General features: G+C 45.4%; 1 protein-coding gene across 1 annotated transcript in view; it reads left to right on the forward strand.

The window, feature by feature from the left end:
* LOC142483162 (unconventional myosin-IXb-like) overlaps positions 1 to 16,299 on the forward strand; it is a 92,109-nt gene that overhangs the window by 27,473 nt on the left and 48,337 nt on the right. The window contains exons 3-12 of the mRNA XM_075583231.1: positions 9,491 to 9,585; positions 10,223 to 10,285; positions 11,151 to 11,250; positions 11,439 to 11,539; positions 12,355 to 12,484; positions 12,969 to 13,058; positions 13,345 to 13,461; positions 14,226 to 14,360; positions 15,157 to 15,278; positions 15,913 to 16,054. Coding sequence (XP_075439346.1) covers positions 9,491 to 9,585; positions 10,223 to 10,285; positions 11,151 to 11,250; positions 11,439 to 11,539; positions 12,355 to 12,484; positions 12,969 to 13,058; positions 13,345 to 13,461; positions 14,226 to 14,360; positions 15,157 to 15,278; positions 15,913 to 16,054 — 1,095 coding nt within the window. The remainder of the gene's footprint in view (positions 1 to 9,490; positions 9,586 to 10,222; positions 10,286 to 11,150; positions 11,251 to 11,438; positions 11,540 to 12,354; positions 12,485 to 12,968; positions 13,059 to 13,344; positions 13,462 to 14,225; positions 14,361 to 15,156; positions 15,279 to 15,912; positions 16,055 to 16,299) is intronic.

Here is a 16,299-nt window from a genome sequence, read left to right on the forward strand (position 1 = left end):
GAATGTGAATCCCCAAATCATTCATTTCCTCCTACATTTTGGTTTGTCTTATTGAAGTAACTAAATGTTGAGGTCTGTGTCGTCTGTGTCTTCTGTGTCTGTGTGTTACTTTCCAATGGACCAAAATTACAAGAGACTTGAGACATGGCATGCTGCTGCTTCTGTTTTTATGGGGTTCTTACTCTGTCAGGGGTGAAGCATACCCATTTAATATCTGCAACATATAAAGGTGTTTTTTTGTTTTTTTCTAAAATTGTTTCGCTAGGAAGTAATACATTGAGGTACCTCTCACTTTTCAAGAAATGTCCTGGGCACATGGTTATGATGACAATACGTGGTTTACATTAAATGAACAGAGGTTATACATTCAATGTACAGACATTTCACGGACAGTTAGAGAGAATATGTTCTGGGCGTATGTAACTGTTACAGACCAGATAAGTGTGAGATTGCTGAAGTCTTGAGAGAACTTGGATTGTTGGCGGCTTTGAGTCTCTGGCAGGATGTTCCAGACATGAGGTGCACGGTAACAGGAGGAGCGGGCGGATTCCTTGTTGAACCTTGGGACAGTGAACAGCCTTCTGCAGTCAGATCTCTGGTGGGAAGAGCTGCGTGTGGTAGTAGGGGTGAGGAACGTGTTCAGAAAGTATTTGAAGGCAAGACAGGAAAAATGTACTTTGCGCCTGGATTTGAGTGATAGCCAATCTAGGTAATGGAGCATTGTGCAGTGATATGTAGTAGTTACATTGTAGTACAAAGCGGTATATCGAGTTGTAGAGGGTGTCTAGTTTGGTGGGTCTGTGAGTGTACAGATCAGTGTATATATTGGTGTGTAAACAAGAGGAAAAAAAGTATCCCACAAGTAGCACTCTGGTATTCAAAAAAATATAAATGTATTCATCACAAGAAGTAAAATAGTCTCTCAAACCCTCACATATCAAAAAACCTTGCTAAACACCCCATAGACTGAGGACCCGCTGCGGTCGGCAACGTGTGCGGCCGCGCGCGCCACCAGCCCCTTACCTGCAATCTGTTGGTCCCTGCTGCCTCCTCCCTCCATGGCTCACTACGTGCTGTGATGCATCAGCCGGCCAGTGCTACGGTGGTGTTCTGAAGCATTGACGCGTCACGTGGTGCGCGAGTGTGCCAATGAGGCGGGAAGGAGCTACGGGAGGTGGCGTGTGTGTGTCTGTCTGTCTGTGTCTGCCGACAGGGGTGCGGATGAACTAACGGGTCCTCCGCTCAAACCATGCTCCCTACAGACCGCAGGTAGCGGTCAATTGCCTCTCAGCGCGCCGCTTGCATGCAGTGCGTGCGCGCTGACAGAGGCAGCTGGGCCCCGGCCAAAGGTGTAGTAAACCAGGTAACAGTGACTTGGTTAATGCACATATAACACCTGCATTTCAATGTGTAGAAATTGGTGTGTCTGTGTTGGAATCAATACATGTTACTGTGTGACTCAGTGTGTGTTTTTATGTTGCGGATAAAGAGTATCAGGTGGCCAGCAGCTATAAGTGGCAGACTGCACCCCATGCCTACCAAAGCCACTGGCAACGCATTACTCTGCATATACCACTGTGCATGTTGTGTTACATAGTTACATAGTAGATGAAGTTGAGAAAAGACCTGCGTCCATCAAATTCAACCTATGCTAAATTTAGATGACAGATACTTTATCCTATATCCGTACTTACAGCATATTGATCCAGAGGAAGTCAAACAAAAAAACCCCAGTGACACATCATCCAATGATATCTCATAAGGGGAAAAATAAATTCCTTCCTGACTCCAAATATTGTATTACCTCTCTCCTCTTTGTATCGCACTGAGGAGGTATATGCAGTGTCCTGTAGGCCTGCCAGTCCTTCTCTAGGTCTACATGGCTTTGGGAGAGAAGGGGTTTGCCAGTGTTTCCTGTGACCTCATGGCCCTGACTCTCATCCCAGTCAGGATTTCTCCTGCCTGGCTCTCTGCATCATAACCAGAAAACTGGTGTTTCTTCACCATCTGAGAGCCATCTGCTGAAAAAGCATCACAGTTTTCTATAGCACACATAGCTCTTGCTTTTTTTTTCATGATTTATTGAAGTTGCAATAAAGCGAGCACTCCAGCCATGTGACACTTTATTTAATGTTCTCGAAAAAATATGAAATATTGTGCATTCTGTGATATTTTTCGTCTTCACACGCGGTTAATTAGGGACCTAAATTTGCATTGTTTCATGAAGGGTTAGTTAAGTGCTCGTTCCTGAGGAAAGAAAGCAGCGAAAATGCCAAGATTGCAGTGATTGCGGCCAAGATTTATAAAATGTTTTTTTATACAATAAAAAAAAGCCTAGTGTTTCCATGCAAGTTTCTCTAAAACAATGATTCCCAACCTTTTTTACACTGGCATCCCGGCCATAGAAAATATTTGTTCTGCAAACACCTAATAAATCTTATTGCCTACTTAACAGACTATAGCTAACAAAAATGTGCCCCTCCGTGTGTTCAGACAGCATGTGTGGTATAGCTGTCAATTACTGCGGGAGCTTACAAAGTCACGCCCCACAAAGTTCTTCTGCTGTGGGGAGTAACACTGAGCTCATGCTGTGATTGACATATATACCACAGATTCCAAGTTGCAATTTGGGGCCTTACGGAGTGCACAGTCCCCACACAGGCTTAAGAACCCATTACATATCCCAAGCCTGGGATCCGCCATTACATATTTTCTTGGACGAACCCCATGTTGGGAATCGCTGCAAAAAACCTGCAATACAAACACACAATATATTGCAGAGCTGTGCAAGACATTTGCAAACATATAACTGAAGACGTAAGAAAATGTTGCTGTGATATTGTGAAGAAGATCATTGAGGATAACAAAAGCTTACAGACAAAGCAACGACTTATTGTGGGGAAGAAGGAAATATTGTACTCAAACAAGACGATGGATCAACCATAAGAGACACTGCACTTATGGAGTGGACTTCTTCACGGAATTGTACACGAACACAGATAACACACGGCATAATCCAGCAGCGGCCAAGCGAAAATAAATCACCAATCAGGTACCATGCGTCTTTCCAGAAGTGACAAAAGCAATAAAGTCCATGAAGAATGGGAAGGCTCCTGGGGAAAGGTGGAATTACACCTGAAATCTTGAAAGAAACTGGGGGGGGGGGAAAGTAGAAAAAGAATCATTGCAAGACTATACGTGCTGCTTGAAGAACAGGACGATTCAAGAACAATGGAGCAATACCATAGTTGTCGTCATCCACAAGAATGGAGACAAAGAACTCAAGAACTACTGATCAATCTACTTCCAATAACAAGATTGTTAAGAAGATCCTCACTAATCCGTTGCAACAGACCCTGGACTTTGCCTAGCCTAGAGAGAAAGCAGGATCTCGCAGTGGATACAACACAATGGATCACATCCAAGTCATACATGAAGTTATTTCCCGAAGTAGAGAGTACGATCTACCCCTCATTTTAAAATTCATAGATTCCGAAAAAACATTTGATGCTGTCTATACCTCAGTGGTCCTAGATGCATGAAGACCATGTTGAAGTGTACCTTGGTATTATAAAGAACATTTATTAGCGAGCCACATCAACCATTAGATTATTATGAATATACTAGCAAGCTAAGAATCAGCACTGGAGTGCCAAAGGGAGACACCATGTCACCAAAGCTTTTCACTGCAACACTTGAATTGTTTAAGACATTTAAATGGAAAGGAAATAAAATCAACAGTGAATATTTTGAGTCACCTACGATTTGCTGATGACATTTTTACCAAAAGTCCAGAAGACTTCCAGCAGCAAATTGTAGAACTCGCTGAAGAAATGCATGAATATGCGCCTCCATATGAATCTCAGTAAGACCAAAGTAATTCTCAACAATTGGGTCAAAGTCTGCAAAGATGAAAATAAACTGAATAGAACTAGAAGAAATTGAAGAGTCTACCTTGACCGGCAAGTAACAATGGATGGGAACCTTTTGACAGAAATCAATAGATTAATGAAGACGTGACGGAGCACATTTGGAAGAAACGAGACTATATTTCAAGGAAGCCATCCACTGTGCCTCAAGAAGTAGTATTCTGCCTGTGCTCACGTTTGGATGTGAAACTTGGACCCCAAAGGCTCGCAACCACAATACCTGGAAGATCCTTGTGGATGCCTTCATCCAGCAGTGAATCGACAAGGGCTGGGAGATAATAGATATTACAAATATAGGATATGATAACTATATACAAAAATGTGGAGATAGACAGCACTCAAAAAATGCATAAAACTAGGTCCAGAGTGCTCAAGAGAACAGGGAGGACCCTTATACCTCCAAATAATATCAAAGGGAAAAAGAAGGGGGGGGGATACCCAGCACTCACTGACCATACTAAGATATCAAAAAATAGGAATATGCCAAAATAGAAATATTTAATCATGAAAGCAGAAGAACATAACGCTGGAACAATGTCATACACGAGCCGCAAATTAACGAACGGTGAGCAAAACTCTCAAGGTGCAAGGGAAAAACACAGAGGGAGGGAAAGACAAGGAACCACCACACAGGGGAGGGGGAAGGAGAAAGGGAAAATAGGGGGGCAACGTTTCGGGGTAATGACCCGTTCCCTAAGGTCCAACAGACCAAAGATATTTCCCTATACCCTGTGCCTCAAACACAATGAAAAAATCCCAATGAGATCAGCTAGCAATACTAGAGTCACAAATAATGAGCAAAAGCTAAGAGAACAAAATGTCCAAAAGCCACAAGAGGAGAAACTGTGATACTGCACTTGATCTGGACGAATCCAACGTCACTGTCCTCTGAAAAGTTTCTCTGTGTCTCAACCTCCTGCTGCTGAAGAGGGGCTGCTGTTAAAGCTGCCGTCTGATCCAGATTGAAGTATGCTGCCGGGAATTACGTCACAGGTGGGCGGGGTGAGGCACGGCTGTCTCTATTGGTGCAGCCGTCTGCCAAGCGTTGTCCAAGGACCGCCCCAATGTGGAAGAGAAGACCATGCGCATGTGCACCAGCTCATAAGTCACCGAACGCACACACAGGGGTATTCGCATGCGTACATCTAGCAGATTATACTGCATGCGTCCTCTGTTGTCACGGTGATGACCGGTATAGTGAAACAACGAGCCAGGCCATCGGGCAGAGTGAATGCAGCCAGCAAGAACAGCATATCTCTAAGGGGCATAAGAGGCAAAGGGAGACAAAAAACTAGTGTAAATTAATAACCACATATACATTCTTTCAAAAGTCCAAGCACACTCAGTCTTACAACTCATTCAGTAGCCTAAACACATTAAAAGGTCCAATGTATAATTAACTGTGTATAAACTGTAAGCAATGTGCTGTACGCAAATGATCTTGATAAGGAAGGCCTGCGAATTCCATGTCTGACATCGATTCAGTCAATTTGTAAGGGCAAGGAGGATAATCAATACACCTGCAAATGTCACTCTGTTTGGAAATTATGCAGGAGAAATGCAGAGATAGGGGTTATACTAGAGAATTACTAAGCAATCAAAGATCCAAGGCAGAGGTCCCACTAAGGTAGTCACCCCTTCGTGGTAACTCACGAGCTAATCAAACAGCCATACAATTTTCAATCCCATTTGTGTCCACTTTCAGCACACAAAGTGGACCGATTAAAAATACAATTTTACGCCATTGGCACCTGTTGCAGAGTGATCCCCTTCTTGCCCCGACATTCGCTCTTAAACCCCTATGTTTCCTATAAACGGGGGGAAAATATTCGAGACCAACTAGTTAAAGCGGATATTGGAGACACAGTGGTCACACATACCATCCTACTGACTCAAGTTGGGGTGCTACAAATGCTACAGCTGTAGCCAGTGCAGCAGCATCCAGGAGGCTGAATACTTTCGTCATCCACACACGGGCAAACAATATGCTATCAAGGACTTCTATCCCTTTTTATCTAAATATGTAATTTACCTGATTAAATGCCCTTGTTGTTTGGGATATGTGGGAGAGACCACTCAGTCAGTGAAGGATCGGATTTGACAGCACAAGGCTGCCATCCGCAGATGTGACTGAGAGGCACTGGTGGCACATCATTCACACTGGCTGGGCACAATGCCAGCCAATTAAGGTTCCAGGTGATTGACAGCATGAATTGTCGTGGTGGTGATACCTAGAAAACGTATCAGACGTCTGGGGACAATGGCCCCTACAGACATGAATAAAGAGCTCGACCTCAGCTGTTATTTTTAAACTGTTTATTACTGTATCTCACTGATTGTCTGGTCGGTGAGTAAACACACACGGAACACATTGATTGCCTCTCGTGTCCGCAGACGTGTCCGCTGGTGTATCCGCGTTGTTGCTCCTTTTACTGAATTATGTGACCTAATGCCTTCTGTTCACCATTGACAGGAAGTGCTGTGATCCATCCTTGAACTGCGGTTGTCTCTACCCACCTCTATCACTGGACACTGGTTGTGGCTCAGATCATATCATATACATTGATGTCAGACATGAAATTCGCAAGCCTTCCTCATCATCAAGATCATTTGCGTACAGCACATTGCTTACAGTTTATACACAGTTAATTATACATTGGCCCTTCTAATGTGTTTAGGCTACTGAATGAGTTGTAAGACTGTGAGTGTGCTTTGACTTTTGAAAGAATGTATATGTGGTTATTAATTTACACTAGTTTTTATGTCTCCCTTTGCCTCTTATGCCCCTTGGAGATATGCTGTTCTTGCTGACTGCATTCACTCTGCTCGATGGCCTGGCTCGTTGTTTCACTATACCGGTCATCACCGTGACAACGGAGGAAGCTTGCAGTATAATCTGCTAGATGTACGCATGCGCATACCCATGTGCATACGTTCGGTGACTTCCCCTGAATGTCAGCTTGGCAACGCATTGGCTAGCCAATATTATGAGTTGGTGCACATGCGCATTACACTGTAGTACTTGATTATCTTCTCTTCCACTTTGCGGCGGACCTTGGACGACGCTTGGCAGACGGCTGCACCAATAGACAGCTGTGCCTCATCCCGCCCACCTGTGATGTCATTCCCGGCAGCATACTTCAATCTGGATCAGACGGCAGCTCTAGCAGCAAACCCTCTTCAGCAGCAGGAGGTTGAGAGACAGAGCAACTTTTCGCAGGACAGTGACGGATTCATCTGGATCAAGTGCATTATACAGTATCTCCTCTTGTTGCTTTGGACATTTTTTGTCTCCTAGCATTTGCTCATTCTTTGTGAATCTAGTATTGCTAGCTGATCTCATTAGGGATTTTTCATTGTGTTTGGGGCACAGGGTATAGGGAAGTACCTTTGGTCTGTTGGAACTTGGGGAATGGACCTGAGGAAGGGGTCATTACCCCGAAACGTTGCCCCCCAATTTTTCCTTGCACCTTGAGAGTTTTGATCACTGTTGGTTATTTTGCTGCTCACGTGTAAGACATTGTTCCAGCGTTATGTTCTTGTTCTTTCATGATTAAATATTTTTATTTTTTGGCGTATTCCTATTTTTTGATATCTTTTGTATGGTCAAAGAGTGCTGAGTCCCCCTTTTCCCCCCCCCCCCCCCCATCCTTTTTCCTATATACAAATATATTTCAGGGTCAATACAATTAACTTTTAAAAGAACTACAGGCATACCCCACATTAACGTACGCAATGGGACCGGAGCATGTATGTATAGCGAAAATGTACTTAAAGTGAAGCACTACCTTTTTAACACTTAGCAATGCATGTACTGGTCTGCAATCGTCATATACGTGCATAACTGATGTAAATAACGCATGTGTAACAGGCTCTATAGTCTCCCCGCTTCCGCACAGCTTCAGTACAGGTAGGGAGCCGGTATTGCTGTTCAGGACGTGCTGACAGGTGCATGCGTGAGCTGCCGTTTGCCTATTAGTCGATTTTGTCCTTACTCGCGAGTGTACTTAAAGTGAGTGTTCTTAAACCGGGGTATGCCTGTATTCATCCCCCAAGGGCAGTACAAACGACACAGATTTATCCCGTAAGGTTGGAGGAAAGGAGATTTCACCAGCAACAAAGGAAAGGGTTCTTTACTGTAAGGGCAGTTAAAATATGGAATTCATTACTCCTGTAGACTGTGATGGCAGATACAATATATATCGTTAAGAAAAGGTTGGGCATCTTTTTAGAAAGGAAAGGTATACAGGGATATATACCAAATAAGTAAACGTGGGAAGGATGTTGAACCAGGGAGAAGCCATTACTGGAATTGCAAAGGAATTAATTTTTCCCCTTTATGAGACCTAATGTTTCACTGGGGTTTTTTGTTTGCCTTCCTCAATTTATTGTAAATACAACTATAGGGTAAGTGTCTACTGAATTTAGCATGGGTTGAACTTGGTGGACATATGTCTTTTTTCAACCTCATCTACTATGTAACTAGAAAACCAGTGTAATGGGGGGGGGGGGGGCTTCAGCATCACCCCTGGTGTCTTGCTTTGATTGATAAAGAGCGGAAGCTCGAAACATGTCGGTGGGGGCCTGAGGGCTCATTTTTTTCTTGTTTGCCATGCTCTGACCCAATAAACCTCTAATTTTTGGGACACACTCTCTAGCAATTTATTTTACATAGTAGTGCTCCAACTCTCCTTCCTGGATACTTGCTTTATTTTGGACAGGGCTCTGCCTGTGGGGCCGCACATACCAGACAGATGACCTCACCCACAAAACTGTGGACATCTCTCGAAATACATATATACATGGAATTACTGCCTCAGAACACAAGATATCAGGGGGAAAAACATCAAAATTTATTTAGTGTGTGAAGTTTGAAACTGCGCTTGATTTAAACTTCAGATGGAATTCTCTCTGGGTGTTGCTGGCCACTTCTCGAGCAAAGGGGTTAGTGCCTTGGGTGCCGACACCAGCAATGAGGGGGTTAACTCTTCTGTTACATTTGCCCTTTAAAAAAAAAAGCAGGGTTGCCCTCTTGGACACACTAGATACTCTGGTCCTATAGACTTTAGCGGGATAACCCTCTTACACACGGCAATACTGAACCCTTTGAGTTCAGTAGGATCATACCTTTGCACCCACTGTTTCACCCCACAGACTTCGCTGGAATATGGAACCTACACATGCTGGAATATGGAACCTACACATGCTAGTAACACCCATATACTTCTGCCCGATCACCCTTTTACACACATCTATTGCCCCCTATAAACTTCAGTGGGTTCTTGCTCTTTACACCTAATAGACTTCAGCTGGAACGTCCCCTTAAATGCATCAGTTGCCCTCCTCAATGTCAATAGGATCGCCCTCTTGCATCCCTTCCCCCATAGACTTCAACAGTATCATGTCCTTGCACGTTGTGTGCTCCTCTAGACTTCAATGAGATCAGAAATCTCAGCCATCTGTGTCAATGGGTCAAGAGTTCTGTAATTGGTTCCGATTCCCTGGCTCCTATCTTGGTTAGGGCTCTGTCTCTGACTCTCTTCTGTTCCTGTTTCTTCCAGGCCTTTGGAAACGCCAAAACGGCGCACAACAATAACTCCAGCCGCTTTGGGAAATTCATTCAGGTCAACTATCTGGAGAGTGGCATCGTGCGGGGGTGAGTGGGAAGGGGGCGAGGTGGGGGTGGGGAGTGGGTGGCATTGTGCGGGGGTAAGGAGACCGGTGTACACAGAGATAACACTACCGAATATCTGGGAGCTCAAACAGGACAGGTTTAATATATTAAGGAAAGAGTACGGTAGGGGATACTCTAACAGTGTGACCTGTGATGCTTTTATAGGATCAATCTCTCCTAACACCAAAGTGTACTGATGGCAGTGACATGATTAAGGGATCACATTTTGTTTGATATCACTGTGTTCCACAAGAGTTTGCACAGGCAAAGCCCCCCACTGTCGTCCCACCCCTATCCTCCATTCCCCTCTCTTTGGTTCTCTGAGGGCAGGGTGGAAAGGATAACTAAAACACTTGATTTGACAAACCCTTTCCTATTCAAAGACCCTAAAAAAAAGGCAATTTGCATTTAATTGCCAATAAAACGGAAGCAGACAAATCTTTGTTTTTAGCACTGTTGGATTTGTTTAGGGAAGCCAGTAAGACTGTAAAATTCTTTCCAGCATGTTTTATGGTGATGATTCTCCTAGCACTGTGAACTTGGGTTTTCACAGCTGCCTGCTGTGACCCCACTCATACAGAGTCCTCATTCCTGCGTTTTATCGATTCTTCTCTTACAGGGCTGTGGTGGAAAAATACCTTCTAGAAAAATCTCGCCTGGTCTCTCAAGAAAAGAACGAAAGGTAGGGATTTAACCCGAGAGAATCGCTCTCTGACTGCCAGTGGCACTATAGAAAAACAATGCATTATCATGAAAAGCTGTTAATACACTATTTATAAACTCTTCAGGAGAAGGTCTCTTTCCTTGTACCTAATCTATTGTCCAAGTGAGATGGTTTAGAACAGGGGTCTCAAACTCGGTACTCAAGGACGACCAACAGGCCACGTTTTATGGATATCCCTGCTTCATCACAGGTGACTCAGTCGAAGAGTTTGAGACACCTGGTTTAAAAGTAGCAGACATAGGGACTCGTAACTGGGTTAAGATTGTGTGTGTGTGTGTGTGTGTGTGAGATGGGCTTCGCCAATGCGAGCAATGCCATTGGCTTTCCCACTTCAGGCTTGTTGCATACAGGGCCACTGAATGATGTTTAGCGACTTGGGTCATGGACTTAAAATTATAGATCGACACACGTTACTACAGCACAGTCCCAGCATAGAGACATAGTAACTACGTTCTTTTGCTTCCTGCCCTTTACATGAGTTGAACCTCCCGCCCCTGTTAGGCTGCGGACATAGTGCACGCGATTGTGCGCATGAACAAATTCATATAAGTGCACCAGTCCGGCCAAGCTGCCCGCGACGGTACAGCAGGATTTGGAGGAGACAAAAAATAGATTTTTTTTTATGCGAAGGCTGCGTCTCGCGAGCGTTTCAACCAATCAGGGCCAACCAGCCTGGTGATGTCACGGCCAGGCCTGCCCATTGCGCGCTTGAATGGAGTCCACAAATCACTCAGGCGACAGGCGAGCGCCCGCCTACTTGCACACTATGGCCGCAGCTTTACTCTCCCCTGCATGCCTCTGAGCTCCGTCTCTCCTCCTGCAGGAATTACCATGTCTTCTATTACCTGCTCCTGGGAATCTCGGAAGAGGAGAGGAGAGAGTTCCAGCTCAAGCAGCCGGAAGACTATTTCTACCTCAACCAGGTAATTGGCAGATAACTTTAAGCTGCTTCATTCCCAACTGTCAAGATCAAAGCACTGTAATGAGCTATTTGAGTGGTGCTGAGCCAGGTGATGTCATGGAGTGATGGTGATGCAGAAGGAAAAGGGGGGCCCTAATCGATTGCAAGGTTTGGTAATGCACTAATGCCGCCTCCTCTCTCTCTCTCCAGAACAACTTTAAGGTGGAGGAGGGGGAGGATCTGCGGCATGACTTTGAACGTTTGAAACAAGCCATGGAAATGGTTGGTTTCCTCCCAGCCACAAAGAAACAGTGAGTATCTTAAAACTTAGAAGTGCAAGCTCTGTTGGTTTGTAAAAATAAGAACTCATTGATAAAGCACCGTAGGGTGCGAAACGCGTGGGAGGTCCTACACCTCCTTTGGGTGATTGTATTATCAATAAAAAATTTAATTTTTAAACAACCTGGCTCCCTTGGCAGTTCGCTGCTATTTATTTTTTGTCTCAACCCTTTAACTTTTACAAAGCCAAAGGGCGTCTGGCACTTCCTCGTCATGTGAGCGGTCACATGACCCAACCAGGCCCTGGATGTCAGTAATGGAAGTGGAGGGTGGGTGGTCCACTGCCGTTTCAACTGGACTGGCCGCTCCATAGGCTGCACCCCAGAAAACGAATAAGTGGCCAGGATGTACCTGGGTGGTGTAATGGTTAAAGCAAAGATGATTTTGGTTTCTTCTTCTGAATCAAGGGGATGCTGGTCAGTCCACCTAGCCAGCCCTTCTACAATTAGAGACTATGAAAAGAAAGAGGGATACATAGTGATATAACCCTCTTGAGTAAACATTCGTTTGACAAGTGTCCCTGCATTTAGAGGCCCTCAATGAGAAGCAATGCAAAATCGTGTACATTTTTGTGTTTACATTTCTTTACGCAAGTCCATTATATATATATATATATATATATATATATATATATATTTTTATTCCATGTCGGTTACAAGGGATTGCACCTGTTCAGGGCTACTGCGCCTTTTTAGTAAATAACCACCTTGCTCCCTCACCCAGTCTCAATTGAGAGCCAACTGTAGATCACATTCATAGTCTGCATTGTTTTTCTTCCTGTATTCAGGATATTTTCAGTGCTGTCTGCGATTCTTTACCTGGGTAACGTCACCTATAAGAAGAAAACCTCGGGCAGGGACGAGGGTCTGGATGTTGGACCCCCGGAGGTGTTGGACACACTGTCGCAGCTTCTGCAGGTAGCGTCCATCCCGCACAGTGCTGGGCATACAGTGCCTCCCTTTTGCCCTCGGCCTGTCCTCTTCTCTCATGCAGGAAAGGGACAGAAGACAGTGACAAGAAAAGGGGGTGGCCTGGGTGATCTGGAGCAGAGAGGACAGATAGGAGGGATATGGGGACAGTGAGCAACCAAGTGTTATAGTATAAGGGCACTAGAAAGAACGTGACAGAGAGGTAGGGTTTAAGTTAACCTAGTCAAGGCCAGGTTCCCCAACACACTGCCCGTCCTTTCCTGCACTAAATGGGTTAATCTGTTTTGGGGTTCATCTGTCCCTGATGCTCTCACATCTGTGTCCTGCACTTATCTGCCCCATCTCCCTGTAAATTCCAGTTTTCCTGCACCCATGATATTACCTTACGGGGGGACGCGCCCGTCTCTTGTGAGACGCGCCCTCTTGAAGGACGAAGGGTCTGAGTCACCCCCCTCTTGTTTTATTCCAACAGGTGAAGAGGGAGTTGTTGGTGGAGGCTCTTACCAAGCGGAAAACAGTCACCGTGAATGAGAAGCTGATATTACCGTACAGCCTCAATGAGGTCAGTGGGTGCAGGAGAGATCACTTGTCTGGGCCTCCAGCATTGAAGTGGTTAAACAGCAGGATGAACTGACACATTACCAAGCTGACTTAATTCTGTATTGCTATTGACATAAAGTGGTGCATAGAAGGTATGGTGGCAGCCATTTTTAAGAGCAGCCGAAAATAAAATTGGAACTATTGGAAGTAAAAACGTGAAACTGTGCTTGAGAGAAGAACAGAAGCCCTGGGATGGCAGGGAAGGTTATTTGCTCGTTCAGCGCGTCTTTCTCTCTTCGTATTCCCAGGCCATTACCGCTCGGGACTCCATGGCAAAGTCTCTGTACAGCGCGCTCTTTGACTGGATAGTTCTGCGGATAAACCACGCTCTACTCAACAAGAAGGATGTGGAGGAGTCTGTGAACGTAAGAGAGGGTGTAGGGAGAGTGTCGGTATATTGGGGTACGGGTGCAGGTTTGTCACCAATGCATTGCAGAGCAGTAGAAGAACAGAAACCCAAGCAGAGCAATGCATTGCTGGCCTAACGGGGTGGGGGGGGGGGGGGGGCTGCTGCTTTTAACCCTTTTCGTGTCTCAGACCAATCGCCTCTGATGCCGCTGACCCCCTGATTGTAGCGATTACGCGACGGCTTTCCTGAGCTCGCAGGGTTGCTTCCTTAGTTGGAAACAAAAGGAGGAGGACCCCTTTCCATTTGGCTTGCACTTCTCTCTCTCCCCCCTCCCCCCAATCCTCCCATTTAGTTTGTGGTCCCGCACAGATCACAATCCCCACTATAAAACGTGCAGCATATGTTAAAAGGCGCCCCCCCCCCCCCCCTCTCCCCCAGAAGCCTGTCTGTATTGCAACTGGGGCTAATTCCTTTGCATATAACCTACTTTTAAGGAGAGACTTCACCTTTAACCCTTGCAGCGCCCTTAAGGGAAGGTCACCAACTCCTGAAGTGGCAAGGGCAGGCTTGGGTTATTTTTACCCCCGGCCACGTCTCCGGGGAAACTGAGGCGGCTCTGCTCTATTCTCAAACTTAAAATTACAATGTGGTGGTGTTTGTGGAGAGCCAGAGCGCCATTGGGACATGGCCCAAACCTCTGGGAGTGTCTGTGGGGAACCGCTATACCCATGCGTGTTTAACTTCTTTTTTTTCCCCTCGCTTCTATCCTGTTTTGATCAGTGTTTATCCATTGGCGTCCTGGACATCTTTGGGTTCGAAGATTTCAAAAACAACAGCTTTGAACAGTTCTGTATTAATTACGCAAACGAGCAGCTCCAGTACTACTTCAATCAGCACATCTTCAAGTTGGAGCAGGTGAGGAGGCAAAGCTGCCAGGGAGTGGGCAGAGTGATGGTGCGAAGGGGTATGGGCAGTGACTGCTGCAAAAAGCATCCGGTCTAAATAATCAGTGCTGGGAGAAGAGCAATATATATCTAACACACGTCCATGCGCCTGGTAATGCTTCTCTAACCAGCTAACAACTTCTCAGTGTATTAAAGCAGCAATCCTGCCCCCAAAAATGGGTTCTGATCCCGAGAGTGAAAATAACCCAGTGTCCAATACCCTCTCTTTCAATTCGGGTGCACTCCCATGTTATTCAAATCAAAGATGTCGCTCGCAGGCAGCCAATAGGAAGCTGCAACCGCATTTTCTTGCGGATTCCTATTGGCCCACAGTTTGTTGACCATTTTGAAGTGTGAATGAGGGAGGTGAAACATTGGCACAGAAAACTGTAAATCTCTCAGAAACTGTGGGGGTCCCAGGATCTGAAAATAACGGGGGTCAGTTGTCCCAATTATTACCATTTTGCTTTATTAATTTGTCCACTTCGCTACTAAAAGCTCCCATTCATTCATGGAAACTGAGCAACAGATGGCGTTAAGGGATATTAAACCCTATTTCCTTGACGTAACACGTTGCAAATGCAGTGACCCTTCTGTCACTCGAGGGGTTAATCCAGTCTTGCAAATTTCTCTTCTTTTGTTCCTAAAACATCTTAACGCCTCTGCTGGGAGACGGGTTTCTGCTTCCACTACCTTTTCCTTTATGCTCAGTCCTTCTGTAAGAGATGCAGTAGGCCGTATTGTAACGTGTTGCTGTGTCCGTGCAGGAGGAGTATCAGAGTGAAGGGATCAGTTGGCACAATATAGATTACACGGACAATGTGGCCTGCATCCACTTAATCAGCAAGAAACCCACCGGCCTCTTCTACCTTCTGGATGAGGAAAGCAAGTATGTGCAACATCCGGGACGCTCCGAGTGTCTGGGGGGGCAGCATCATAGGGGGAAAGGGTGGGCATCTGGCACATTCTCTGGGGCAGGTGAGATGTGGGCAGCTAGAGCAGAGGTGAGGAGGCTGGGATCCTCAGTGGGGATACAGACAGGAGGAAAGGGGGCACTGGTATGTTCTGAGCTGGGGAGGGGGGGGGGGTTCTGGGCCCATCAGAGCTGGAAGTAGCAGAGAGGGGGGCAGCTGTTCTTGGGGCGTTGTGAGCAAAAATATAGCGCTCCGCTGTGAGCAGCAGGAGGACGCGGAATATTCAAAAACGAGTTCAGTCCTCTCCCCCCGCTAACGTAATCCAAAGTGGGGGTTGCTAAAAATATATGGCCAGTATTTGACATTAAACAAGACAATCAAGCTGTTGTCATTTTTCCCACTTTTTTATGAAATGTTTTCATAGCCGGAAGGGGGATACAGAAGATAAAGTGCGGAGGAGAGTTGGAGACGGGTGCAGTGACCCCAAAATATATACTTCAATTACTAAAAAAAACACTGATTTCCGTTTAGTGACGTGTATTGTGCCCGTGTAAAGATTTTGTTGTGTACTCTTGTTTATCTGCCCATTTTATTTCTTGGCCCCTCCAGCTTCCCCCACGCTACGTACAACACCCTTCTCGCCAAGTTCAAGCAGCAGCACGAGGAGAACAAGTTCTTTGTGGGCACACCCGTCATGGAGCCTGCGTTTGTCATATGGCACTTTGCGGGGAAAGTCAAGTACCAGATCAAGGTGTGTGTGTGTGTGTGTACATTAATGTTTCCCTTTTCACAGGGACCAGTGAATTCTGTATGTCAGCTACTTATGTTCGTCTGACTAATGACTGCTTTGGAATTATTTTTTAAACAAAAGACAGAGCTAAGCTAATAACTTGACCTTTAAGGACTAGCAAACAGTCTGATCGCCAAAATACATTAGATAAAGATTTTTAAACCTCTATCCCAAAACCATTGGTTTCCCATCTGTCCAATTTTCCC

The sequence above is a fragment of the Ascaphus truei genome, unplaced genomic scaffold, assembly GCF_040206685.1.
Source record: "Ascaphus truei isolate aAscTru1 unplaced genomic scaffold, aAscTru1.hap1 HAP1_SCAFFOLD_303, whole genome shotgun sequence".
Classification (NCBI taxonomy): domain Eukaryota; kingdom Metazoa; phylum Chordata; class Amphibia; order Anura; family Ascaphidae; genus Ascaphus; species Ascaphus truei.